A 27,631-nucleotide genomic window follows, 5' to 3' on the forward strand; every position below is an offset into this window, starting at 1 on the left:
AACAAAGCCACGAATATCCAACATTTTGTCCAATCCTGATCTTCCTTGGTAGCACAAACCATGATCACTAGTGCCACGCAAATACCTGAAAACCCACTTCACTGTTGTCCAGTGCTCCTTCCTTGGTTTTGACATAAACCTGCTCAATACTCCCACTACATGTGTAATGTCTGGTCTAGTACAGACCATTGCATACATCAGGCTACTGACTGCACTTGCATATGGAACACGGGACATGTCCTCTTCCTCTTCTTGTATCTTGGGACACTATTCAGCAAATAACCTCACACCTACAGGAATAGGAACCTTCACTGGTTTACTATCCTACATATTAAACCTCTACAGTATTGTCTCAACATACTTCCTCTAGTTTAACCAGAGCTTTCTCTTTGCCCGATCTTTTTTAATTTCCATGCCCAAAATATAGTTTGCAGCACCAAGATCTTTCATGTCGAATTTGGAGGACAATTGGGTCTTCAAATATTGATAATTTCTTTGTCATTTCCAACCAAAAACATATCATCCACATACAAGACCAGATAAATGACATGGTCACCAATTAATTTAAAATACACACAGTGATCTGCTTTGCTTCTAGTGAAGCCAAGTCCCTGTATAAATGTATCAAATTTCTGATACCACATCCTTGGTGACTGTTTTAACCCATACAAAGACTTCTTTAACTTGCATACCAGTTCTTTCTTAACCTTCACCGCAAAGCCTTTAGGTTGCTTCATGTATATTTCCTCTTCTAGATCCCCGTGAAGAAATGTTGTCTTCACATCCATCTGTTCTACCTCAAAATCAAAAGCAGCAACAACAAATAAAAGTAATCTAATAGAAGTTACCTTGGCAACAAGAGAAAAAATATCACCAAAATCAATTCTTGGCACCTGGGAATAACCTTTTGCTACCAACCGAGCTTTGTATTTCTCCACCTTTCCTTTTGCATTTGTCTTCTTCTTGAACACCCATTTGCTGCCAATGGGTTTCCTTCCAGCCAGCAACTCCACCAGATCCCAAGCCTCATTTTTGTGCAAAGATGCCATTTCATCAACCATGTCCTTTTTCTAGAGTTTGCCATCCTCTGAATCTACTACTTCCTTCACAGTTCTGGGATCATCGTCAGTAATAGATAAAGCAAAAATTGAATAGAAAGCAGATGGACTATACCTTTCCGGCTACCTTCTTTCTCGAACTGATCTTCTCACACCCGGAGTTTGTGGCTCTTCATCTTCTGATTCCTCCTCTGTTGTAGAGTCTGATTCTTCCTCCTTAAGCTCAAACTCTATCTTCTCAAGTTCCTTTGGTTGGAATTCATGTTTAATACACCACATCTCGGTTGTACACAACCTTCCTTGTGACTGGGTTCCAAAGCTTATAACCCTTTAAACCATCCTTATACCCAATAAAGATGCACTTTTCATATTTACTATCTAACTTGGTTCATTTCTCCTTTGGAACATGTACATATGCATCACATCCAAATACCCTCAGAGGTGAAAGAGAGGGTTTCTTACCAGTCCATACCTCTTATGGAGTCTTATCCTCCAACGCTGATGAAGGTGACCTATTGACTAGGTAACATGCAGTATCCACCGCCTCTGCCCAAAATTCCTGTCCTAACCTAGCACCACTGAGCATGCTTCTTTCCCTTTCCATCAACGTCTTATTCATTCTTTCTGCAACTCCATTTTGTTGAGGTGTATATGGAGTATTATTCTGTCATGTTATACCACACTTCTTACAAAATTCTTCAAATTCCTTGCTGCAAAACTCTCCACCATTATCTGTCCTCAGCACCTTTATCTTCTTCTCTGTCTGATTTTCCACGAGAGCCTTAAATTCTTTAAACTTGTCAAAGGCTTTAGATTTCTTCTTAAGGAAATATATCCATGTATTCCCTGAGAACTCATCGATAAATGATACATAGTACACAGACTTACCCAGTGATGGAACCTTCACAGGTCCAAACACATCACTATGCACAAGTTCTAATATCTATTTCACCCTCTTACTACCAGAGGGGAAACTCACCCGATTCTTCTTCCCATATACACAATTTTCACAGAAATCAAAATCCAAAGATCTATTACTCATACCTTCTAGCATACCTTTACCATGAAGTATTCGAAGGCCCTTCTCTCCGATATGTCCAAGCCTTTGATGCCACAACATGGTCTTCTCTCCAGAGACCACTAGATTTTCTGCTCCACTTTTAGGAACCACAGAACTATTGCACCTATCAATAACAGTGCTACTTTGCAGCTTGTATAGAGTTCCAATTCGAACTCCCTGCATCAATACTAGTGCTCCCTGAACCATTTTGCAGGTATCCTTCTCGAACACTGTTTTTACACCTGCATCATCTAGCTTGCTTAAAGAAATCAGATTTCTGGCCAATGAAGGAATATGCAGAACACCTGGAAGTGTTCTAACCCTTCCACCTTGCAACTTCAACTTTACTTTTCCGCAACCAATGATTCTAGCCTTCCTATCATCCCCCAAGAAGACATCACCACCATCGTATTTCTCATACTCGCAGAACCACTCTCTATGGGGAGTGAAGTGAAAGGATGCACTTGAGCCAATCAACCATGCCTCATGATCTACATGTGTACTTGAAGAAGCAAAGTACACATCCCCACCTTAATCTGAGGTGGTTTTCACCTCTGCAGAAGGAGCATCATCAAATCCCTTTCCTTTATCAAGAGCTTTAGATTTACAATCCCTTTTGAAGTTCCCTTCCTTTTCGCATTTCCAGCACACCACCTTTATAGGTTTTCCTGGAGATTTAGATCTCCCTCTAGATTTAGATCTCCCACTCGATGACTTATTTTTGTTTATGTTCTGGGACCGTCCTCGTACAGACAAGGCATCACCATTCTGGCTCTCCATATTTTTCCGTCTCATCTCCTCCGTTAGCAAGGCTGAGACTATTTCATCAAACTGCAAGGCAGTTGCATTGCTACCTATTGCAATAACCAAACTATCCCACGAATATGGTAGAGAACACAACAAACTGATGCACTTATCTTCATCTGAAATTTTAATATCAATAGATGCTAACTGACTTACCATAGTATTAAATGCATTCAGATGCTCTGTCACCGAGTCTCCATCTTTCATCCTTAAGTTATACAACTTTTTCTGCAAGAACAGTTTATTCACCAGAGACTTAGATTGGTACAAAGTCCCTAACTTGTCCCACAAAGCCTTCGTCGTAGCTTCCCCTAATACATGCAGCAATACTGAATCTGAGACACACAATCATATTGTGTTCTTTGCCTTCCAATCCAACTTCTTCCATTCTTCATCGAACACTCCCGTTGGTTTAGTACTCGGATCTACCGCGATCCACTGATCTTTATCCACCAACAGATCCTCCCTCTTGAGTTTCCACAACTCAAAACTCTAACCATTAAATTTCTCAATCTCTATGTTTCCACTACTCGCCATCTTATTTTACCAACAGAATCGATCTCGCAGATCTCCCACTGAACAAGGTCTACCACAGGCCTGAGCGAAACCCCTCAACAACAAAGGCACCCCCTTGAAGCCAAAACAACTCTGATACCAAATGTAGGTTTTAACCCTGTACATAAATTACCTGCATACGAATTCTAAAAAACATAGAAAATAAACAATGTGAGAGCATAACACATAAAACACATATACACATAAATTTTCCCCTGGATCCCAAAACCAGGACTACCAGCTTGATTTTTCATTATGTTCCTTTCAATGTTATAATACATATTTATACATGCCGAAGCATCCAATACCATTGACCGAAAACCATCGCGTCCAATACCATGGACCAAAAACCATCGCATCCAATACCATGGACCGAAAACCATTGCGTCCAAAAACATGTGTGAAAATCATGCACAAAACCATAGGTGGGTCTGCCCATAAAGTGGGGTTACAGGTATGCCTCAAACCCCCTGTGACCCCCCCTCGTTACACAATCGGCGCAACGAAGGGGGGCTTCGCCCCCCCTCTAACCCCCCGGTTAACTATGTGGGCTAGTCATGGAAAGAATATAACACAACCCAACATATATATATAATTCATGAAACTTGGATGGGAGATGATCGATTTAGGTATGCTCTAAATATTTATGTATTCTGTGTAATAATAATTATTTCTTTTGATGGCAATTGTTGTCTAGCATTTTCTCCCCATTGTCCTTTCCATCCACTTAATTTCTAGAAAAAATGGGTCATTGTTCAATGACATTTCCTTGTGGAATCGTGCATCATGAAAGTGGTTATTTTATCTATTACTTTTGCTGAAATTATTATGTAATCCACTAAGTTTTTGCCACGATTATGTGTGACACGTGCACTCCTTAACCTCTTTCACCAATCAAAGTCATTACACGTAATGATGATGTATGCATTGCACATAACCTCTTCTTGAAAGTGTCTAAATTCATTGTTGTTATCTACAAATTCCTTTTTCCAAATCCCATCATCTTCAATGAGCCATGATGGGTGTGCACTTTCTATAAAACTCATCATTGGAAGTTTATTTTCCTTCCATTGAAGTCCCCTACTAGCATTATGCCCTATGTCTCTTTAAAGTATGTTGTGCCCATTAATAGGTGGTAATGTGACTCTTCGTTGTTTACTACTTGTTTTATTAAATAAAACTATGGTTTAGTGGTGTGTGTTTGTGTGTTTGTGGGGGTGTTATTTGGATAGTAACACACTGCCAATAAGATGTCGGTGCTTTCCTCTTGTATTTTGGTTAAAACATATTGATTGACTTCTCAATTTTCTATTTCAAGTCAAACAATCTTCAATGAGCCATAATGGGTATGCACTTTCTATAAAACTCATCATTGGAGGATTATTTTCCTTCCATTGAAGTCTCCTACTAGCATTATGTCCTACATCTCTTTAAAGTATGGTGTGTCCATTAATACGTGGCAATGTGACTCTTCATTGTTTAGTGCTTGTTTTCTTAAATAAAACTATGGTTTAATGGGGTGTGTGTGTATTTGGTGGGATGGGGGTGGGGTAGTCGGGTGGATAGTAACACACTACCAATAAGATGTTGGTGCTTCCCTCTTGTATTTTAGCTAAAACATATTGATTTTCTCAATTCTCTTCAATGTTCTATTTCAAGCCAAACAATGATTGTTTTTAACAATTTTCTTCAACCCTATATTGTCTCGTAATTCCTCCTTTATGATGCTAGCAAAACCCATGTCCCTTATAATTACTTAATTCTTGGCTTTGTGTTTTACCACATTTTGTGTCCCTAAATTTCCCAAATTCTACAACTTGTGTGTTCATGAGATTCATCTAGTACAATGATGTATGGTCTTTAAACTAGTCGCCTTAAAGTACCATTGTGCATTATTATGGTTCACCAATTTCCATGGATTAAAGGTTGAATTTTTTTTTTCAATTAGGTTGAGCCTAGACCAAGGCTAATCCCAATGTTGGATGAAAAAACAATCTTCCCACCTACAAGATATTGTTACGAAAATTATGTAAAACTTGATCAGACATAGATACTCCCTAAACTAATTTTGAACCTAAATGTTGAATTGAAAATTCACATATTAAAAAGCATGATTCATGATTTAAATTCTTATGATTAAAAAATTATCAAGAAAGATTTTTAAAATGTGTTTGTTTCATTAAAATGTTTTATTTTAAAATATTCAACTCAAGTTCACATTTTGCACATACAATATAGTCTCAAAAAAGCCCCGATTACACAAATAAAATTGTCGTTAAAGTAAAATTAGGCTTACACCTTAATTTCCCAATCAGTCATCTCTGTGGAAATTATTAACTCGAACACCCATGGAGATTATGTGGATGAGTCGTAATGACCCATAGTTGATTGGTCTAATGAACTAGAATCCACTTAAGGTTATGCAATCTGTGTCTCAAGGAACAAATGTGTTTTACTTCCATAGCCATTTTTAATTTTATAAGACTTGTATTGACTTTGAGCAATAAGTGACTTGTCCATCTCAAATGTCTTAAACGTATTTAAATATTATTGGAGATGTTAACCATATGGTGATTCCAATGAGAATTAGTTTACAATTTGATTATATATAAGTTTATAATTTGAGTATATATAACTGAATGAAAGTCCATTTTTATATTATTTAAATTTAAAAATATAATTTGAATGAGTTTAAGTTTATATTTATATTTTTAAAATTTAAAAAATATGATTTAAATTGATTTAATGATTTTGTAGGTTTGGTTGGTGAGACATATTCGAAGGGATTGAACTTTCATTCACTCAAATTTATAAGGGCTTGCCGACATGTTTTTTACCAATTGTTCTATCACCTACAGACACAAAAAACATGTTGGAAAGCCCTTGTTGATCTGGAATTTATCCAGGACAAAGAATTAAAGGTATTATAGACTCATGTGCATGGATGCGCCTATGTTACTTTATGCAACGGATCGATAAAATTGCAAAATACACAGACACTGAAGCAGTTAGAGAAAACACAATAGTAAAACATGTAAATACAACAATTTTAATAAGGAGTTCACCCAATGCTTTTGGGCTACGTCCCCTGGTCTAGCCTTCAGTGGTGGCCTCTCTATTATGTTTTCAAAGTAGAGTTTGTACAACAGTGAGCTCAATTTGAGTCTCACTCAACAGATATAAATCAGTAGGACTGGACTTGGATTCCCCAAGTCTCTGGAGTACACAGACTCTCTTTACTGAACTCTCGACCTCTATTGGTCGCAGTAGTATGAGCCCAATTTGAGACTCATACATGACAGGGAAGTACAGAGGAGTTCTCTTGAACCTCTCAAGCCCTCTCTGGAGTACATAGACTCTTTCTGATTCTCTCTGGCTCTGTCTGGCTCGATGTTGCCTTCAGGTCAACTCGGCTTCTTCTCTCTATTCTCTGCTCTTGGCTTTCTGCCTTGACTAACTCACTGCCTTCTTCTGCTTCTGTCAGTTCATGGCTTTAAAGCCAATCTACGTTCTGTCTGTTCGTTTCTGCTTCCCGACACTCTAGTTCTCCTGCCTCTGTCCATTTGAATTCCTTTGTTCGGCGTCATCATCACTGTGTAACGCCTTACAGAAAGGTGGCCACCTATTTCATAACGAACTAAGTGTCAATTCTCTTGGAAATGTTTGAACTGTCGTTATTTCCATTTAACTCCCAGATTGCCCGCAAACATAATTCCTCTACCAACTCACCGTTCATGCCGGACTTCAAACTTATACAACTTCAGCCTGTTTACCCCGTTGAATCTAGTGATCCGTCGGATTGCATGTCCGTTGTCGATCTGGAGCCTCTAGATCCTACAGTCTCCGTCCATATCGGGCGGGTAAGTTGCATGACGTTTACCCATCCGATGTGAGCGGTTTTCTCTCTCTTCCGCCGGACGCGTGGCACCCAGTGTGTGGCATCAGGCGGGACTCAATTGAAACCGCTTACCGCTCGAAGCCGTTTTGATATCCTGTCGGTTTTGATGTGGGACCCGCCTCTGACGAAATCTGCAAATTCCATACGGTTTTTGGCTTTCCGGGTCTGGTCGTTCGGGGCTTTTTCTTCTCTGAGGGGTTTGCCCGGCGATATGCGATTAGCGACTTGTCACTAATCGCATATTAAAAACCTCCCCCATTTTTCAAAAAGGCTTCTTGTTTTGTTGTTCCGTGGCAATGCGCGTTACCATGGGCCAACGGTCTACGCGCTTGACCGAGGGTCCTCGTTGCTCGGCGCTGCTCACAAATTACAATTGTTCAAGGATATTTTTGATAAGCTCGATCTTTGTAAGACTTTGAAACTTTAGCATGAATTTTACAAAGTTATGAAACTTAGAGAGTTCTTTAAAATCTGATTCGGATCACTTGTAAATCCGAGTGATTGGAAGTTCAATTCCTTCGAATTGAACTTCCAAATCACTCGAATTGAACAAATCATATATTTGAAATTAAAAGGAAAAATAATTTGTTTATGTTGAAAAATTAATGATCCATGTCAAGATGCACTCTTCGACCTAGTATGAAGGAGATGTTGTAATGTCCATTATAATATGATTGTGTCAAGATGCACTCTTCGACCTAGTATGAAAGAGATGTTGTAATGTCCTATCCTATAAACATTTCGACTCAATCAAATTACATAAAAATTAAAATTAAAAATAGTAATAATTAAAATAAATTTGAACTAAAATAGTCAATTTATCCTTCAGAGTTTTTGGGCTCCAATTTTTGACATCCTATGCTTTTTCCAATGGTATTATATATATATATATATATATATACCAACCTAGATCTATCTTGAGAGCGATCAAATCTTTTGAGGTGCAAATCTCTTTTAGAGTGAAAATAGATTTGATCTCTCTCGGCGCTCGGTACATCTGGATTTAAGATGGATATAAGTTGGTTTAAAAGTTATGTATCCCTTAAAGTAATACTCCATATGGAAATGTCTCCAAATATCTCAACCTTTATTAAATTACAAGTCAGATATTAATTTGTCAATTATTAATAATCATTTTTTTGTGTAATGGTTCGACTTTATATTAAGTTCCAAAATTGTACAGAATGTTTTTTCGGGTGTTATGGGTCGCCCTGTTGGGAAACCTTCCCAATAACACATATAGAGCTTCCTGAGATTACATAGGTTTCCCTGAACTAGCCTATCTAGTAAGAAGTATCAACAGTGCAAATCATGGCTACAAAAATGCTATTTACAAAAAGGATAGTCTCCCTTGGAGGAGTCTGCTTGAGTATGAAAAACTTGAGAAGGATTTGACATGGACAAAAAATTACATAATAGAAAACTTAGGTGATCATGGGAATTGTAGTGGGATGAGCACCTGAAGAGAATTAACAGGCTTGGTGCTACTTTCCGCCATGAGCGTGCTTCCAATCACTAACCCCAAAATGAGGAGGTGGATACAAATTTGCATATGACCCTGGCATTGACACCTTCAAATCTATGGTAGAGTAATCTAAAGTGGACCAAACATAAGGAGGCTTGAATTGTCGAACCTCGGCTCAAGAATTAACCATAGAACTCTTATGACTGTGCCCTAGAGGAGGAGGAACATATTTCCGAGTCCCAATTGGGGAAAATATAGTTGTGTCCCTTGTTCTCAGACAGTTATGATGTCAGGGTATCCAATGATGAAGTCGATTGTTGTATGCCCAAATTGGTTGAATTTCCTGGCATGGGACAAAGTCGTTGACCAAATTGGCTCTGTGGTAGGAACAAGGAGAGATTCCTTCAACAGTTACCCACGAACTCGGAGTCATGTACATATGAGGATGACGGATGTCTTTGTGCTCAATATCTTGTAAATTCCTTTGTCTTATAGCCTTCGAATAATTAAGAACTCGAATAGTTGACTGGAGGAGGAGATGAAAATTGTGAGGCTGGGAGGCCACTGCAAGAACCATGTCCAACCTACAAGTTGAGGCCTGGAGGGTCTAAGAGTAATGTCGACTACAATGAGAGTGTTACTTCGGCTAGACAACCAGAGAAGGATTGAGCATGTACCGATTTTCGATTGGGAGGAAAGGATGATCATGAAAGGCATGGATTCTACCTGTAATTACCATTGTACTCACAATTGCTTTAGACATCATTTTCGCTACAGAGGTTGACATAATTAGAAAATGGTGCAAGAAGGAACGGCGGCTCATTTTGACGCCAACCTTGTACTACATGATATAAGCCTGCAATGCTCCATTATGACTCACTAATAAGCTATTATGAGTCATGATGAATCGGTGAATAATTCCCTTGGTGTTCCCGCAAGTGAAACGAATTGCAGACTACAATCTCTACAACTACCTTGAACGAGAAGCATGTTGAATTCAGTATTAGCATGCCGAGAATTTAATGGCATGGTCAGGTGTCTCTCGCCCTCCTTCAACCTGGTACACTTTCCAACCAACGTCGAGTTTACACATCCATAGTGGGGGGAGTCAATTATTAATAATAATTACACAATTTTATAGTTAAAAAATAACTAGCATTTGCACCAGATGTTGCAAAGAAAACGACGTAAGGCATAAAGTGCGGAAATCCATTATCCATGTAGTGTGTGCATTATTCAACAAGGTGGATCTCTTTAAATTTGTTGCAAACATTTATGTTATTGCATTGCTAATTTATTTAGAATCTACTACTACCTCCTCTTCTTGGAATATTAAATTTCTTATCACCCCATGATGACAATCCCTCTAATTATTGGAATAACAATTTTTTCCAGTTTAGTGGGTTTACCGTCAACCTAAAGAAACATGAATTTGAGTCACTCAACTAAAAAGAAATTGCTAAATTGCTATTTATCATGTTTTGAGTAAAAACAATTAATAACTCATATTTACAACCCTTGAAATATTTACAACCTTTTAAGTCTTGTATTTATAACTCATATTTATAACCCTTTAAAATGAAACTAACTATCTATATTTTTATTAATAATAAAAAGAATCTTCTTTATAAAACTGACACTCACATGCTACTCCTATTGAAAAGGAAACAATACTCTTTGATAAGCAATATTCTTTGATAAGCATGGAAAGCATTATACTCGACCTCAGGGAACTCAGTGGGCAAAATTATCAATAACTAGTTAATATTGATTTGCATCAATTTCTTTTGGTCCAACCATCAATTAAAATCCATCCCCTGCCACTGCAACAATAATACACCATATATCACCTTCCCATTAAAACTGAGAATGAGCTGCAAATAACTGTGAGAACGCGGATGCCTCATAAGCATGGAGTTAAGTTTGATCCCTGAGCTTTGCTACAATCCTCAACTGTAGAAATATTGAAATTTTTAAGAAGACTTTGGCCATTTCATAAGCAGCTGACTTGACAACAGAGTTTGTCTGTTGTTGAGTCCCAATCATAGAGATGTCTATATGAGTTATGTCAATGTCTAAGTAGAGTTGTTGAATATGGAATGTCGGTGTAAGTCCTCATCTCTGTCCAACTTATGTCAAAGCAAGGATGCTACATAGGAAGAAAGAATTGGTTAATCGGTTGTGGATGATGGCATTTTTCCTAGAAAATGCAATATCTCCTTCATTGATTTCAAAACTCCATTGCTTAACTTGCACCTATCTTCTCAGGCTTTCATATTGATAAAAACAATGTAGAAAATTTTGGTTGAGTTAGTTTCAAACCATAAAATCTACCCCAACTTCATCTAATGGGCTTGTGATATAGCCTTCTTTCCCGCATTTTCTTGATTATAAAATAATGTCAAAGTAAAACAAGAGTTAGAAATATTTTTCAACAATAGTCACTTGCATCATATGATTATTATCTCGCTTGGTTTTCATCCTTATGGCTTAATATGGACGGACCATTTTCTGCAAGATTAGGAAAGCCTACTGTGTCTTTGAAAGATCGATTTGATTAATGGACATAAGTTAAAAATGCAGTGATCATCCTGTAAACAAATATATATACTCTATATATATCAAAGCAGCAGACTGAAGGCACTGAATTTGCCCATTTCAGACTCATATATGATATATCTATTCAAATGTTTACATAAACCAATATTTCATCCACAGTGGCTAAGAGTAGTATATATCAAAGACTGAAGGCACTGAAATTGCCCAATTCACTCATATATCTACTCAAATTTCTACACAAACCAATATTTCATTCACAGTGGCTAAGAGTATATATTAAAGTAGCAGACTGAAGGCACTGAACTTGCCATTTGAGACTTATATATCTATTCAAATTTTTAAACAAACCAATGTGTGATCCACAGTGGCTAAGAGTATCTATCAAAGTAGCAGACTGAAGGCACTGAACATGCCCATTGCAAAATTCAGACTCATATCTATTCAAACTTTTTACACAAACCAATGTTCATCCACATAGGCTAAGAATATATATCAAAGTAGCAGATTGAAGGCACTGAACTTGCCCTTATCAGATTCATATATCTATTCAAACTTTCATCCACAGTGGCTCGTGATTTTCAAAATTTTTATGTATGCCATAATAAGCACTTCACGAATCAACTAGGAATTGAAGGCACTTGCACAAAGAATATAATAACATAAAACCAACGTATTCTTGCACAATAATATTATTGATGATAACACTATGCATAAATTTCTATTGCTTTGTTGTAAGCCACAGCAGGATCTTGATCTTCCTTGGCACAGATGTTACTGTCAGATGGACTGAGATGAATTTTTGCAGCCCCATTCTTCAATCCAACTTTATTCCTTTTCAATTTTGGGTCCATGAGAATCTGATAGCAGCCAATAAGTTTCTTCTTCTCCTTCTCAACCATCTCACCACCATCTTTCTGCTTTTCTTGATCTTTTCCCTGTTCCTTGCATGCACTACTGTTGAAGTCTTGACAGCAGGATTGTTGTTCTTGGGCATCAACAACATTATTAGGTTTAATGGACAGTAATTTTCTCACAAATGAAGGCCTGGGTTTGATAGGATTCCCCATCAAATCTCTGAAACCCACAACCCCCAGTTGCAGGGATGAATCTGTTCATTCTGTGAAGATCTACTCCATCAAGAATCATGGTGCCAAGGTTGAGAATGCCCTGTGGGTGACCAGAAGGACGACATACCTGCAGTGCCAAGGAACTCATCCCACTGAAATCTGTGCTCCCGTAGCCCTTGAGGAGAGTGGAAAGCAAGACCCTCACAGTGCCTAGCAGGGTATCCCTGAGGCAACCCACGTAGTATATCTCCATCATCACAGCAGAGGTTTCATAGCAGAGCAAACTCTCTTCCACTCTGAATATGGCCTTGTCATTCCAAGTAGGGTTTGCGCCCCCTGTTCTGTCAATTGCGTCGTCAATTTTTTCTCGAAATTGATCCATACAACACAGTAGGTCTACATCATGCCAACAAGATGCATCTCCTTCAGATCTTGAGCTGAGATGATGTTAAGCTCCAGCTGTGTGTAAGCTTCCCCCATGATGTAGAGTGAATTTACTGCACAAGGAAACGCAATATTCAGAGACCACCCTGATTGAAATTACAGGAGAAGAAACGCCATGAATGAAATCTTTTGAAATCTGAACATTGTATAGAACTGACTTATAAGACAAAACACATCATAGACTCTCTAGCTCATGATGATGAAAGTAGATGGAAATCAGTGCAGAAGGCCACCCCAAATGGTCATGATCGAAGCCAAGAAGCAGAAAAACCCATTCATAGATACAACAATAATGGAACAAGCAAAAACAAATTTGTACCAAATCCATTTGTTGTTTCATTTTAGAATTTTATTGTTGTGATTTCCATTTCAAAACTCCATTACTTCACCTGCACCTATAGTCTCAGGCTCTCATATTCATAAAAACAATGTACAAAATTAATAATAATAATAATAACACGACCCTGAGAGATGTCCCCTTGTGCGTTGCTGCTTTATTCATTGGCATTTGGTATGGTGCATTAGTTATTTTGGAGTGAAAGGCATAATTGTTTAACATTTGTTTGAAATTGGAGCCTAAATTTCAAAACAAATTGCGTGAACAACACATTTAAACTTCAATTTGAATTGAGAACTGGAGAGAATGGGAAATAATTCACAGCAATGGCGTGCAAGATGATGCCATATGTGGTCTGACTTAAATTCAAATATAATAGATAATGTTGTTTTGGAGACCAAGACACCTATTCCGTATGATCTTGTTAATGATTTGAAAATTTATGAATATGGTGAGCCTGGTCATTTTGTACGAGAATGGAGGGTTAGGAAGTGGTCGCCATCGAGGTCTCAGTCCTCGATACAGGTGTAGTTCAAGTTATGGTCGTCGTTCTCTAAGACGTTGATGTTTCAAACCTATATGGGGACGAAGTATTAGCAGGTCACCTCCACCTCGTCATGATCATCGAGTTCAACCTTGCGATCATGTCTTCTGCTTCTGGTGTGTTCACTGTGCCATGAACTATCATAGAGTCATATTTTTCACTTTGTAGGAGTCCATACAATCATTTTCCAAGAGTGTGAATTTCTTGACTTTATTCTCTTGAAAGAATTTCTTAAGGATTATAGACAAAAAGCAGAACACATACTAGAAGAAGAGTGAAAAATGAAGATATTCTCTCCCGAACTTGATGATCCTGAAACTGCTAAAATCATGTATGGTTCAAAGTTGAATGGCTCAGAAACTGCTACAAATTTTAGGGAATCTTTACAAGAAAAATCACTTTTAGAATTGAGCACTACAACAAAAAGCACGGATAGTATTTACTCATCGGTGCTATTAGGAAGGGAACTGAGTCAATGCATAAATCTTCCTGTCATCAGAGTGAATCAGTTGATGTTGAAACATAAGTGATCGTTAACATTCTTAAAGGAAATGATGGTCCAGGAGGTGTGTCTTCCAATACAATAAAAGATCATCCAAATACACCAAGTCTTATTTCATGTAATAAAGTTACAGTGGATGATGTTTTGTATTGTTGCTGCAAAAGGTTACTGTATCATCTTATGGTCCTGAATTATGGTCATGTGGTACTTCAATCATGCATTAATATCACTGAAGAGAGAACTCTTAACTGCCAAGTTTTTCAATGGATACACCCTGGAGATTGACCATCTGTTTGTTTAAAGTTGGACCATATCTTGGAGAAAATATTTCCTATAGAATATGCTGAAAGGAAAAAGCCAGTTCTTGTCCAAGAAGAAAAACACCAACACCAACAAATAGAGGGGGATACGACAGATGCCCTTGTGGGATAGGATGTTTTCGCCTTTGATATCAGTAACCAGAAGGCCTCTTGCTGCATCAATTTTAGTATAATTCTTAGGGACATGCTAGCAATTTTGTACGTTTCCTGAATCAATCCCTCGATGTAAATGAAATACTCAATTCTCCTAAACACCACCTTGACTTAATGAATATGGCTGTGGCTGGTCAGAACTCCGGATCCTGAAACTGGCATTGATAATGACAAATTTCTCTAATTAATTCTGAAGTATACAGGCTATTGATCTTGTCGTACCTAATAATCCTGAGGAGAGCTCAGAGATCATAGAACATCCGTTTAAAGCCCTGAAACAATTTGTAAACTCAACCATCGGAAAAGAGTAACGATATGTTCCTCCTAATTAGACAGGATTTGAACTGCTGATAACAGAAGGAAAGAAATAGTAATTCCTTTTCACATTATCATAAGACGATGAAAATGTCATAAAAACAGAGTACATACACCTTATCATTATCTGCACAAGGCTACGCATGCAGGGAAGAAAGACATGAAGAGTCTCTGCGAAGAGTCTCATCGCCAGCAGAAGAGTCTCATCGCCAGCAGGCAGTCTCTGCGAAGAGTTTCATCGCCAGCAGAAGAGTCTCATCGCCAGCAGAGCAGGCCTGGCCTTTCATGGCCCATTACCATGGGAAAAAAACTATTTTTCTATGAAAAAACAGATTAAACGAACGACAGAAAACACCCCAATCATCTAACGCACAAAATCAATGGCTCAGTATCGCACACGTCACATTTTAGGGATGTCTTTCTCAGAAGGAACACCTTACGGCGTAAAAATGAAAGAAGAATCATATCATTATTATTTCTTTTAAAAGAAAATCAGGATTTCCTCTCCTTGAGAAATTAGCGACGCATTGATTACGCCAAGTTTTAAACACTTCTAAACCTCAAGAATCCTGCATGTAGATAAGCAATGCCATTTTTTAACGAGTTGAATTTAATTAGAATGTCGGTTTAAGAATATTTTAATATTTAATGTTTATTGAACTTAATTAAATTGCTGGTTTAAAACTATATTTTGTTGATTTAAAAATAAAAAGTGAATTGCTTGACCTGCCTTTTGTCATTTAGGATATTAAAATCTAAAATATTTTTGAAATTAGAAATCTATCAATTAAAAATATTAGTCTATTACTTGACCTACTTTTTCCATTCTGCCTTGTCACTACAACTCTGTATATTAAAATCCAGAATATTCCTAAAATCCACTAAAATCCCTTCCAATAAAGCCATTGGCAATATCAAATTTTTTAAAATTCTAGAATACCTGAAGTCACCGAAAAAGGAACTCAAACTCTTGAGGCACAACCTCCAATTTCTCAGCTTTCAAAGCAGGTTAGGGTTGTGCGCCCTCCTGGATGTAAACACCTGTAGCCCTATATAAATAATAGATCACAAATGCAAACACACGCGAAGACAGTAGAAAGAAGCAACTTCTATATATATATGCAATACAATGATGTGTTTCACACAGAGTGAGAGTTTAGGGAATTTATTTAAAATCCATATGGAACCTGCAATATCTAAAACGAATTTAAATACTATTTTCTGCAAACCCAGCATTCGCGTATTCTAATCTTAGAAAGTGGCCTTGTTCAGCGCCATAAACGTGACGGAGGACGACTGGTCTATGCTATACGAATCGTATTGCAGGAAGAAGTGCGCCACAAACAACCGCGCCACCATCACAACAATGTCTTTGCCCCCACACTGCTTGTTATCGGCGGACGTTTCATCCGTTTCGCGGTCGTTGGACCAGAGAACGTACTTGAGCATCTTCTCCCCTTCCGAACCCATGAACCGACGGGGCACAAACTCATCCGCTCTATCGAACAGCTTTGGATCCTTGGTCGCAAAAGACATGAAGAGTCTCTGCGAAGAGTCTCATCGCCAGCAGAAGAGTCTCATCGCCAGCAGGCAGTCTCTGCGAAGAGTTTCATTGCCAGCGGAAGAGTCTCATCGCCAGCAGAGTAGGCCTAGCCTTTCATGGCCCATTACCATGAGAAAAAAACTATTTTTCTATGAAAAAACAGATTAAACGAAGGGCAGAAAACACCCCAATCATCTAACACACAAAATCAATGGCTCAGGATTGCACACGTCACATTTTAGGGATGTCTTTCTCAGAGGGAACGCCTTACGGCGTAAATATGGTTTTCTAAAAACTTTTTAATATTATTAATTTTTTAAAGTAAAAATAATTATAAAAATATTAATGTAACCTATTTATATTATGTATTGAAATATATATACTTATATTATGTATTAAAATATATATACATGTGGTTGATAGTGTCTTTTGGATAACGGGTTAATCACTGTGTCAAAAAAGACTGGCTAATTATGAGGGCAGGGGGTGGTTTATATTGGAATTGGAGTTTATAAATCATTATTTCTCAAAAAATAATATAATGTAGAGGGCGTAGATTCCATAAAATGATTCTCAATTTAATACACATTTTAATAAATGAAATAATTTTTTTTCCTGACAATTTAATGGATGAAAAAAATAAAATTCTCTATCCCTTTTTCAGTTTCAAGATCTATTATAGATATTGGCATCCAATTGATATTTTACTAAATATTTAACTCTTCCAGTTCGGTCTGTGTCTTCCATTACTCAATTCACCATTTCAAACTATTCTCATCTTTGTTGTTCTTTAAAATCTACCTGCCAGGTGACATTATATCCAAAATTATGTGTTAAGACGGCGTTGAGCCTGTGGCCGCGATTCGATCAGTGCAAGCAAACAATAAACAAAGCCATTACAGTGCAAATCATGTTTGTCAATTGGGCTCCACTTTCTCTGGCGGTTCGCAGATTATCTTAAAAGCAGGGTTAGTTTTCGATCGCATGTAGAAATTTACTTCATGCTCCTCGTTTGGACGTTAGATGAGTGTTTGATTGGGATGGTTTCGTTTTTGTCTGTTTTTTTCTCTTCTTTCCTCCGCAACATAGAGGTGAAATGATATCAAATTGACAGAAATAATATTAAACTAAAGGAAAATGTAATTTTAATATATAAATTAAAATGGTTTATATTTAGGAAAGAGCATAAATATGTTAATAAACTAAAATTTAATTTTTCCTGGACATAAAACCCATCTAAAAAATCACAAACAGATTACTTTATTAGGTTTTTTTAATTCTATTTTTCATTTTAAAGTAAAGACAATACAATTTTCTAACATTAAAATCCAATACTAAAATATAATAAAAAAATCAAATATTTTAAACTTAATATTACTAAATTATTACTAAATTTATTAGTATAATAACCTAATATTTTAAACTCATTATTAAATCCTAATATTAAGGTTTATAATATAAAAGTTAATATTAAAATTTATAAAGTAGAGGTTATATAATAAGGTTTACAATCAATAAGATTTACAATATTACAATCTATATATATGGATTTATGATGTCATGATTTAAAAATTTTAAATTTATAATAAAATTTAACATTAGAGTTTATAATATTAAACCTAACCATATAAACTCTATTACAAAACTTAATATTAAATTTTATATAATAAACCCTAATATTAAAAACCTTATATTATAAACCCTAATCCACCTTACTTAGAACCTAGAACCTATTGCTAAAGCCGGATCCTATGAAGCATGCTATGAACTCTTTACTTATTACAAATTCTATATTTAATATTAAGCTTCATAAATATTTACTATACACCTAATAATATGGTTGATATGCCTATTTATATAAATAAACCAGATTTAATAAAGTAGTTTTGTGTTGGTATTGACCAGTGAAATATATATATATATATATTTCAATATTGTTTAAAAAAAAGTAAACTGCATTCCATGAAGTAAATGAGTTGTCTTTAGTGGACTTTTTGGACTTTTAAGTGCCACAGAAAAATTTGAGGTGAATTCTTGATTTGTATTATTTAAACTGGTTTTCATCACCCTAAAACACCCCTAAGACACTTTGATTGTGCAGGGATTACCCATCAAATTTGTGATTTCCATAAATTACTGCCGAATTTTAGAAAAATTTGACAAAAATCCACTGTAAAAACTTTCAAAAATATCACACTAAAAACAACTCCTATAATAAATAATAATGGAAAACGTTTAGTCCAAACACCATTTTCAAATTCTGAGATATATATTGTATTGAACGCAGAGCCATTGGCGGTTCACTTCTTTTAAAAACGAACATTTGCTTGTAACGTTCTTACACAAACGAACATTTAACCGAACACATACCATAGCACACTATCGCATATATCGATATGGACTCTTTTTGAGCGGGTGGCTGCATGGAACGCACCTCTGCCCTACCAACTATCTAGACAAAACTATATATATATCCACGTAGCCCTAGCCGTACCGCTTCTAGAATTGATTTCCTTGGAAGGTCTGTCCAAATTGCCAGTCGGAGGGAGCCACGTTGTACGAAGTAACCGTTCGGCCACCGCTAGAGGTGACTTGGAAGGAGAGAGCTTGGCCCTTGAGATTGGTATTGCACTGCCAGTTCTGCCCCCAGTTCCTTCTCAGAGACACCCAGCCCGTATTCGACCCCTTCACCTTTGCCACCGCGCCGTCTCCGCCGACATTGGTAATGAGGATGAGGTAGAAGTAGTAGTTGCCATTAATGGTGAACCTCATTCCTCCTCCTTTCACACACGCCACTCTGCAAACAATCATCATAATGTTACCTTATAATCATTTAACCTTTCAAAACTTAGGCGTAGATTTCTTCAGAATTAAAGCAGAGAAAGTTGAATATATTATACCTTCTGTATTGGATTGGCACGATTCCAGCCTTCCAGATGGCGAGATGTTGGAATGCAGGCATGGACATGTCGAAGTGCTCTCGGGGAGGATTGCACCATCGCCATTGTCGCTGGGGTGGGCGTAATTTGGGGGGGCAGAAATTGGTAGCGGTGACCACAATAGAAGGGCTGCCTGGCAGACACCATTTGGGGTCATCCACACATTTTATCTCGAAGCACGCGCCGCAGGATGCCCCATTGTTGAAGAGAGCAGTGCTTAGAGCAGCAGTGTTGGTCCCATAGACTTGACTGTATAAGTTGCCGTAACCACAGGCACCCTCTGCAACATTAAACACATTCATATCAATAAAAAATAATCATGGAGAGCTTATCAGCTAATTAATGATGAATTAAAAGAATAAGAACCGGAAATGGTTAGTACCCATGGTTCCCGCAGCATCTGCACCTCCATAGAAAGTAGCATGAGCATACTTCCAACCGCCATTGAGATCCTGAGAAGCAACTAAGGTATTAGCGATGAATATGATAGAGACTGCTGCTAAGGTATTAGCGATGAAGCAATTAAGGTATTAGCGATGAAGCAACTAAGGTATTAGCGATGAATATGATAGAGACTGCGGCCGTTGGACCAGAGAACGTACTTGAGCATCTTCTCCCCTTCCGAATCCATGAACCGACGGGGCACAAACTCATCCGCTTTATCGAACAGCTTTGGATCCTTGGTCGCAAAAGACATGAAGAGTCTCTGCGAAGAGTCTTATCGCCAGCAGGCAGTCTCTGCGAAGAGTTTCATTGCCAGCGGAAGAGTATCATCGCCAGCAGAGTAGGCCTGGCCTTTCATGGCCCATTACTATGAGAAAAAAACTATTTTTCTATGAAAAAATAGATTAAACGAACGGCAGAAAACACTCCAATCATCTAACACATAAAATCAATGGGTCAAGATTGCACACGTCACATTTTAGGCATGTCTTTCTCAGAGGGAACGCCTTACGGCGTAATAATATATAAAATATTTAGATGGGAAGTTTTATTTTGGAATTTGAAGTTTTTTCCGCGATGTTTGGAGTTTCAAAAACAAATCATGAAACTTAGTCTTGAGTTTTAATTATTATATGGTATTGGTGATTATTATTAATATAATATTGATAATTATAAATAAATATTATGTTTATTAATTTAATTCAAATGTTAGAGAATATAATGGTTATGTTTTATATTTTAATTTAAATCTTCTCTCTAAGTAAAATAATATTTTCATGAGTAAAATAATACTTCTTTTAAGTTTAATTTAAAATTTAAAATTTATATATATGAAAGGTATTTTTAAGAAATTGTCATATATATATATATATATATATATAGTTTTTTTTTTAGGAATATGTCTGAAGTTTTAATGAAAAAGAGGTTATATTATGGAGTGAGGGTTGAGCTTTAACTATAATATAGTTTTAGTGATTACAAATAAATATTGATTTTGTTAATTAAATTTAATTTTAATTTAATATTAGTGAAATTTATAAAAGAGATGTTTTTCTATATCATTATAATTAAAAATAATAAAATAATATTACATTAATAAAAATAAAAGTAACAATATAATAGGTTATTAATTGAATATTTTAATTTTTACTTTAATTTTATATCAATCTTTTATAAAAGATAAAGAAATAAAGTAATTGAAAGTAAAAAAAAAAAAAAAAAAAATCTAATTTAGTTTATAATTGTTTCTATTTTTTAGTACGAAAAAGATATGTAAATGTTTCACTATTCTAAAGTTGACATGTGGGATTTAAAATACTGGAGTAGAGGAATCAAGTTGTATATTTTTTAGAATCTTGCGCTCTAGCTAACTCTTTAGATAGGATTCGATTGTGAATCTCCCTCAATTCTCTCTTCTTCTACCCGTGAAATCCAATTTGTAGGGTTTTATTGGGTTTCCTACGATGAGTGTGCGGAAAGGGTGGCCCTCAAAAAGAGACTTGAATGATGGATCTCATAGAAATGGCAGACCCAAGGAGAAATAGATCTTCGCTTGGGCCCTAAAGGCCTCTTCACTGTTATTTTATCCAATTTGAAAGATAAAGCTAGAATTTTTTAAGGAGGGCCTTATTTCTAAAAATAATGTGGCCTTGTACATAAGGCACTAGGAGGAGTGCTTCAACCCTGATAAAGAGGAATTATTGTCTACACTGGCGTGGGTTCCGTTGTATTCACTTCCAATTTATTTATCGATCCCAGAAATACTAGAAGGCATCAGGACTGTACTCTGACATTTTGTGAAAGTCTCGGAAATTATCAGATAAGTTCAAAACATGTCATATGCTTGTCTTTGTATATATATGGACATCTCTCAACCTCTATTGGAGTCCATCACCTTAAATTATCAAGGGGAAATCTGGTCTCAAACACTCAAATATGAACATGTTCCCTTTCGTTGAAGGATCTTCCATGAACATGGCCATTTATTCAGGGATTGCCCCAGTCGTAGAAAGGACCCAGATAGTGCAGGATTGGTTGACACAGAAGGCTTTACCAAAGCAACTAATCGTAGAAGATATTTTAGGTCGCGTGTTAATAATACTCAACTGACACCACCCAAAAAAAATAGTTTTGAGACCCCAACAGTGATGGAAGAAGATCCGCCAGAGGATTTACCAAATGATGTTCAGATGCAAGAAAGCACCTAGTATGTGAAGGAGAAGGATACAAAGCAAACAACAAAGTGAAAAACACTATAGACTACAAAAGGGGTAAGTGAGAAGATTGAGGTTACTAACTTGCCAGATATTGAGGAGGTTTCCCAGTTGAAAAAGTAGAGTTATGAGTCTTTGTCCAAGGAAGAAAGTTTTCTAGTCAACCTACGGGAAAAAAATACCTAGCAAACATGTCTGTGGAGCAACGCGATCAATATGCAAAGGCCTTGTTTTCTTGGAAAACTCAAAGAAGGAAACAATCATCAAAGGGACTCGGTATACACTCCATCACAGAATTTTGGGAAAAAAGTAACAATATCATAGTCAAGGAGCTAGTTAAGGATGCAAAAATATGGGGAAGGAAAAACAAGGACTCCTTGCAGGAGACAGAGATTGTCCTATTGAATTATGGACAAGCCATGGTGTTTGAGGATCACTATCTGACTGTCCCCAAATAATCTCAATGAAAATACTCACTTGGAATACAAGGCCTTAATGGAAAAGGTAAACAAAGGCATGCAAGGGAACAAATAAATAAAGAGAAACCAATAATCCTAATTTTACAAGAAACAAACCTTGTCTGGGACAAATTGAACAAGATTGTTGATTTTTGTTGGAAAGGCTTCCATTTTATGGCATTTGATTCTCAAGATAGCGTTGGGGGATTAGAAATACTATGGAACCCTGGAGAGGTAATATTCCAATATTTGGTGGCAAGCGCTCGCGTTTAACAGGCCTTTTCAGGTATCTGGGTACAAAAGACCTAGTAGTCTCGACAGTGGTGTGTGGACCTCTATACCCATAAAAAAACAAAATGTATAGATTAGATTCGTTATCGTAGACAGTGGTTTCCTCACCAATTTTGGATCGTGGACGGAGACTTCAGTATAATAACATCGTTAGTAGAGAAAAAAGGAGGCTCTTGTAGACTTGAACTGATATTAGAAACCTTCAACAATTTCATTGAGGACTTCAGGTTAGTCGATATCTCTACAGTAAATCACATCTTTACTTGGAACAACAAAAGTGGGGAATGTCATCAGATAGCTAGCAGGCTAGACCGCTTCCTTATGACGGAGGAAGTGTTACACATGGATATATTTGTTGAGGCCATTATTCTGCCCTATTTTGGGTCTAATCATTGGCCACACACATTAGAGGTAGACCTAAAAGAAATGCCAAAAAATTGGCCTTTTCTCCTGGAGGGATTTTGGTTAGCTAACCCTCACCTCCTTGAACAGGTTAAAGCTTGGTGGCAAGAAGGATTCATTCAAGGTAGAAATAAAATGCATACTTTCCAACTCAAGTTACAAAAATTGAAACACAACATCAAGGTTTGGAACAAACTACACTTTGGCAATATTTTTGAAGAAAAGCTAAAGTTGGAAGGAAAAATGCAAGACCTATAACAATGCATCATTGTGGAAGGGAGAACTATGGATCTGGTGGTGGAGGAGGGGATTACACTAAACTAGCTAGAAAAACAAAGACAATAGGAGGAACTGCTATGGAAGCAAAAGTCTAGGGTTTGATGGCTAAAATAGGGTGAACGAAACACCAAATTTTTTCATAATTCAATGTTGCAACATAGGCACAATAATATGATGTTTTCTATCTTGGGTAGAAATGGTCAAAGAAAGACTCTTCACTCAAAAATTGAGGTCGAGTTGGTACATCATTTTAGACAATTATTAAAAAAAAACCCCTTTCAAAGGCAACACCATATCAATAAAGTATGAAAAGGGACTCCACAAATCATTTTCAAGGAATAGAATATGGCCTTGATGTAGTTGATCTCCCTTCAGGAAGTGGAAGTTGTTATGGGTTTTCCAAAGAATAAAGAACCTGGACCAGATGGTTTTACTTCTAATTTTTACCACACTTGTTGGCCTTTTATGGCGCAGTAGATTCAAGAGTTAGTGGAGGAATCAAGACAAACTTAGTCATTATGGGGAGGATTAAACATGAATTTTATCACTGTGGTAATTAAACAGGGCTGCTTAGAGGATCCAAATGGCTTTCGACCTATTGCATTATGAAATCCTATTTATAAAAATCATATCAATGGTTATAGTAAAGCATCTGAAGCCTATTCTCTTCAGTATTATTTCGCCAGAGAAATCTGGCTTTGTGGAAGGTAGACAGATCATGGATGGCATATTTGCAGCTCAACAAATTATACATTCACTCAAAGAGACGAAAAAGCCTGGTATGTTACTAAAATTAGATTTATCTAAAGCGTATGATTGTCTGAATTGGGATTATTTACTCCACATCTTAGATGCTTTTGGGTTCTCTTGGCAATGGATATCATGGATTTTCTCACTAATATCTTCACCTTTATTTTCCATAGTAGTCAATGGTTCCCCTTATTTTACATTCAGGTCATCAAGGGGATTAAGACAATGGGACCCTTTATCTCCATTCCTTTTCATCCTCGCAATGGAAGGCCTACGCAGATTCTTAAAGCTCTCTTACTCTAAAGGAATTATCAAAGGGTTTACTTTGTTTGGGTGAGACTTACAAGTTACACATCAACAATTCATTGATGATATTTTCCTATTGGGTTTCCAACATTACGCGAGGCAAAAAAAAATCGAAATATCCTGCAAATCTTTGGGGATGCTTCAGGTACTAAGATCAATAAGGACAAAACCATGATTTTCTTTTTTAATGCAAGGACTTGGTCGCAAATTGCCTGACCCAGGTTCTGGAATTTAAGTGAGGTTCTCTTCCTATGTAATCATGGGAGTACCATTACTCTTCTATCAAAAACACATAGGGTGTTGGCAGAAGTTTGTAGACAACTTGGGGAGAAAATTACAAAATTGGACGTTTCGAGCACTTAATTTTGCAAGAATAATAGCATTAACTAAAGTAGTTTTGCAGCTTATTCCTCTATATCATATGACAATTATGCCACTTCCCAAAACTATAGGTAGTAAGTTCAGAACAATTTGGAGAGATTTCTTATGGAAAGGAGCGGCTAAAAAAAAGATGGATGCTTGTTAGCTGGAATAAGCTTATTCTACCTAAGTCTCAAGGGGGATTAGGGCTGTGAGATCCAAATATCATGAATATTGCACTTGAAGTAAAAATTTGGTGGTAGTGAATCAAAGGAGGAGAACAATTATGGATACAAATTTGGAACTGCAAATATACCCAATCGGTGAAACCAGAGGAAAGATTGTGAAAAAATGAATCTCTGGTTGGGTCGAGCCTATGGAACTGGGCTCAAGCCAATAGAGAAATGGTGAGGAAATATGCTTTATGGGATGTGCAATCAGGTGATAAAGTCAATTATTGGGACGAGTCTTGGCAACAAATGCCAAGACTCAATGCCAATCCTAAACTGTTAAAGATGCAGACATATTTGGAAATTCTAGGTTTGACGAAAGTAAAGGATTATTGGAAGAGATCTAGTGACACATCCCTCTGAAGGATATGGAAAGAGCAGAAGGATTGGCCTTTATCCCTCCATCCACTCCCATGGGAAAATATCATGCAGGAGTTATGTCAAAGAAGGATTCGTCTATCAAATAGAGAGGACATATTACATTGGGGCACTGAGCAACATGGTCATTTTATAGTTAATTCCATGGAGGCGATTGTTAACTTGGGATAAGATCATACGAAGATGATTTGAAGGATCCTTTATTTGTTTCCTTTACATGGAAGCACATTAAATAGTCGAGCATATTTTTATTTCTTGCACTTTTTCTACTAAGGTTTGGGAACTCATTATGCAATGTTATGGGTGTCCAATTCTGATATTTTGGGATATGCTTTCTACTTTTAACACTAGACTACTATTCAATTTAAGAACATTATAGTAAAAAAAGTTTAGCATTTAATTTTCGGTTTCATTTTGTGGAAGCTGTGAAAGGAACATAATCTTAGAATTTTTAAACGACAGTCCAAAACATCAGACATACTCAAAACAATTACTTTGGAAAACCTGCAAGAAACTATATTATCAATCGCATGGTCAGCAGGAGATTGGGAAGCAAATGATATGAAAATGGGAATATTAATAAGGTTGCAATTGGAATCAGTATGACCACTTCCAACCCAATAAATCTTATACAATCAATTGTAATGGTAAATAAATATTACTAGCCACCACCAACTAACTTCATCAAGTTGAGTTTCGACGAAGCATCAAGAGGAACTCGGGGTTAGCAAGTTTTAGGGGTATATTGCGAGAGCATAACTCATACCTATAAGAGTTTTTGTGGTTGATTGTGGTTTTGCAACAAATAACCTCTTATATTTCCTGACGACGGAGAGAGCACTACATATTGCAGCTCATTCAGGGTTCAAGTTGATACGTGGAGACTTGTTGTTGGTGATACAGTGTGTTCGTAAACTCCTAGATGGAAAGTAAATCCAAAAAACCATTCTCAGTTGGAGATTAGAAAAGATAGTCGCTACTGTCACGAAGTGCCTGCAACATTTTGACTACGTCCTCATTAAGCATACTAGACGTTAGGGTAATGAATTGGCAGACTACCTGGAAAATTTGGTTGTCATATGCAGGGCTTGAACATGGACACAATTTTCCCAGTTCTGGGTTGGGACGTGGAGAATCATGAAATCAAGACGTTGTTAGAAAAGGACAAAATGGAGTAGAGAATCCCCTTTGGGGGTGTTAGCTACCAAAACTAGATCAACGGACATCGTATGACCAAAGGATCTAGAGCATGTGGATGACTATCGCCAAGTGCAACCTCCATGGTGTAACATGTAAGAAAAAAATGGTGATATATCATTTGGTGGTGATCCATATTCCAAGTACGAAGGTGGTGGGAGATGGTGGCCATTGTTTTTGGTTTCCGTTCTATGCATCACCTTTGGTTTGTTCAGTGTTTAGAGCTTTTTCCTTAATTGTTCTAACAAGATCAACCATGCAAAAGAAGGAAGGTTTCTTGCAAGCCATTAATGGATCCTCGCAATACAGAGAGAATGTTTTTCTTAAGTTGTGTGCCGCATTACACACCTATCCTACCTCATTCCTTTCATGATACCGTGGTGGTCGCTCAAAAGCATGCAACGTCTCTTCTTTGCGTGATTATAAATGGCTTGGGTCATGCAAGGGGTGGCGCTGGTACGTAATATCCTGCAGTGAGGTCTGTAACATTGTAAGGCCTTTGGTTTTATATTGTTCTCTCATGCTTGGCACAACCTATTCAGTGAGTTGATAATCACTCTTCCATCTTTGGGGGAGGGAAGACCTTGAGGACAGAGATTACGTATATTTCCAAAGGTTTTGCAGTCAATTTTTTTCATTCTATTCTTGTACCCTGCAGCCTCCGAGCCAGTCTTTGAACTGGTGGTTGTGCTACTCTCATTGGCATTTCAGGGCCTTGACTTCCTAGGTATCTCTTTTAACTATTTAATATTGCTATGTG

The 27,631-nt window shown here is 37.0% G+C and overlaps 2 protein-coding genes across 2 annotated transcripts; both read right to left on the reverse strand.

Moving 5' to 3' along the window:
- Window positions 1–12,410: 12,410 nt before the first annotated feature.
- On the reverse strand, window positions 12,411–12,848 carry LOC149263985 (protein SRC2-like). Its single transcript, XM_089393229.1, has one exon. The coding sequence runs from the start codon at window positions 12,846–12,848 to the stop codon at window positions 12,411–12,413; it is 438 nt and encodes a 145-aa protein (XP_089249355.1).
- A 6,042-nt stretch (window positions 12,849–18,890) lies between these two features.
- On the reverse strand, window positions 18,891–20,273 carry LOC149263986 (expansin-A16-like). Its single transcript, XM_089388724.1, has 4 exons — window positions 20,166–20,273; window positions 19,946–20,015; window positions 19,525–19,843; window positions 18,891–19,421 (listed from the first exon to the last, which is right to left on the reverse strand). Exons 2-4 carry the CDS (start codon window positions 19,947–19,949, stop codon window positions 19,124–19,126), a joined length of 621 nt encoding a protein of 206 aa, XP_089244850.1. The 5' UTR covers window positions 19,950–20,015; window positions 20,166–20,273; the 3' UTR covers window positions 18,891–19,123.
- Between the last annotated feature and the right edge of the window lie 7,358 nt (window positions 20,274–27,631).

The sequence above is a fragment of the Pinus tabuliformis genome, chromosome 6, assembly GCF_031772625.1.
Source record: "Pinus tabuliformis cultivar Carrire ecotype Pingquan chromosome 6, CPIR1, whole genome shotgun sequence".
In the NCBI taxonomy this organism is placed as follows: domain Eukaryota; kingdom Viridiplantae; phylum Streptophyta; class Pinopsida; order Pinales; family Pinaceae; genus Pinus; species Pinus tabuliformis.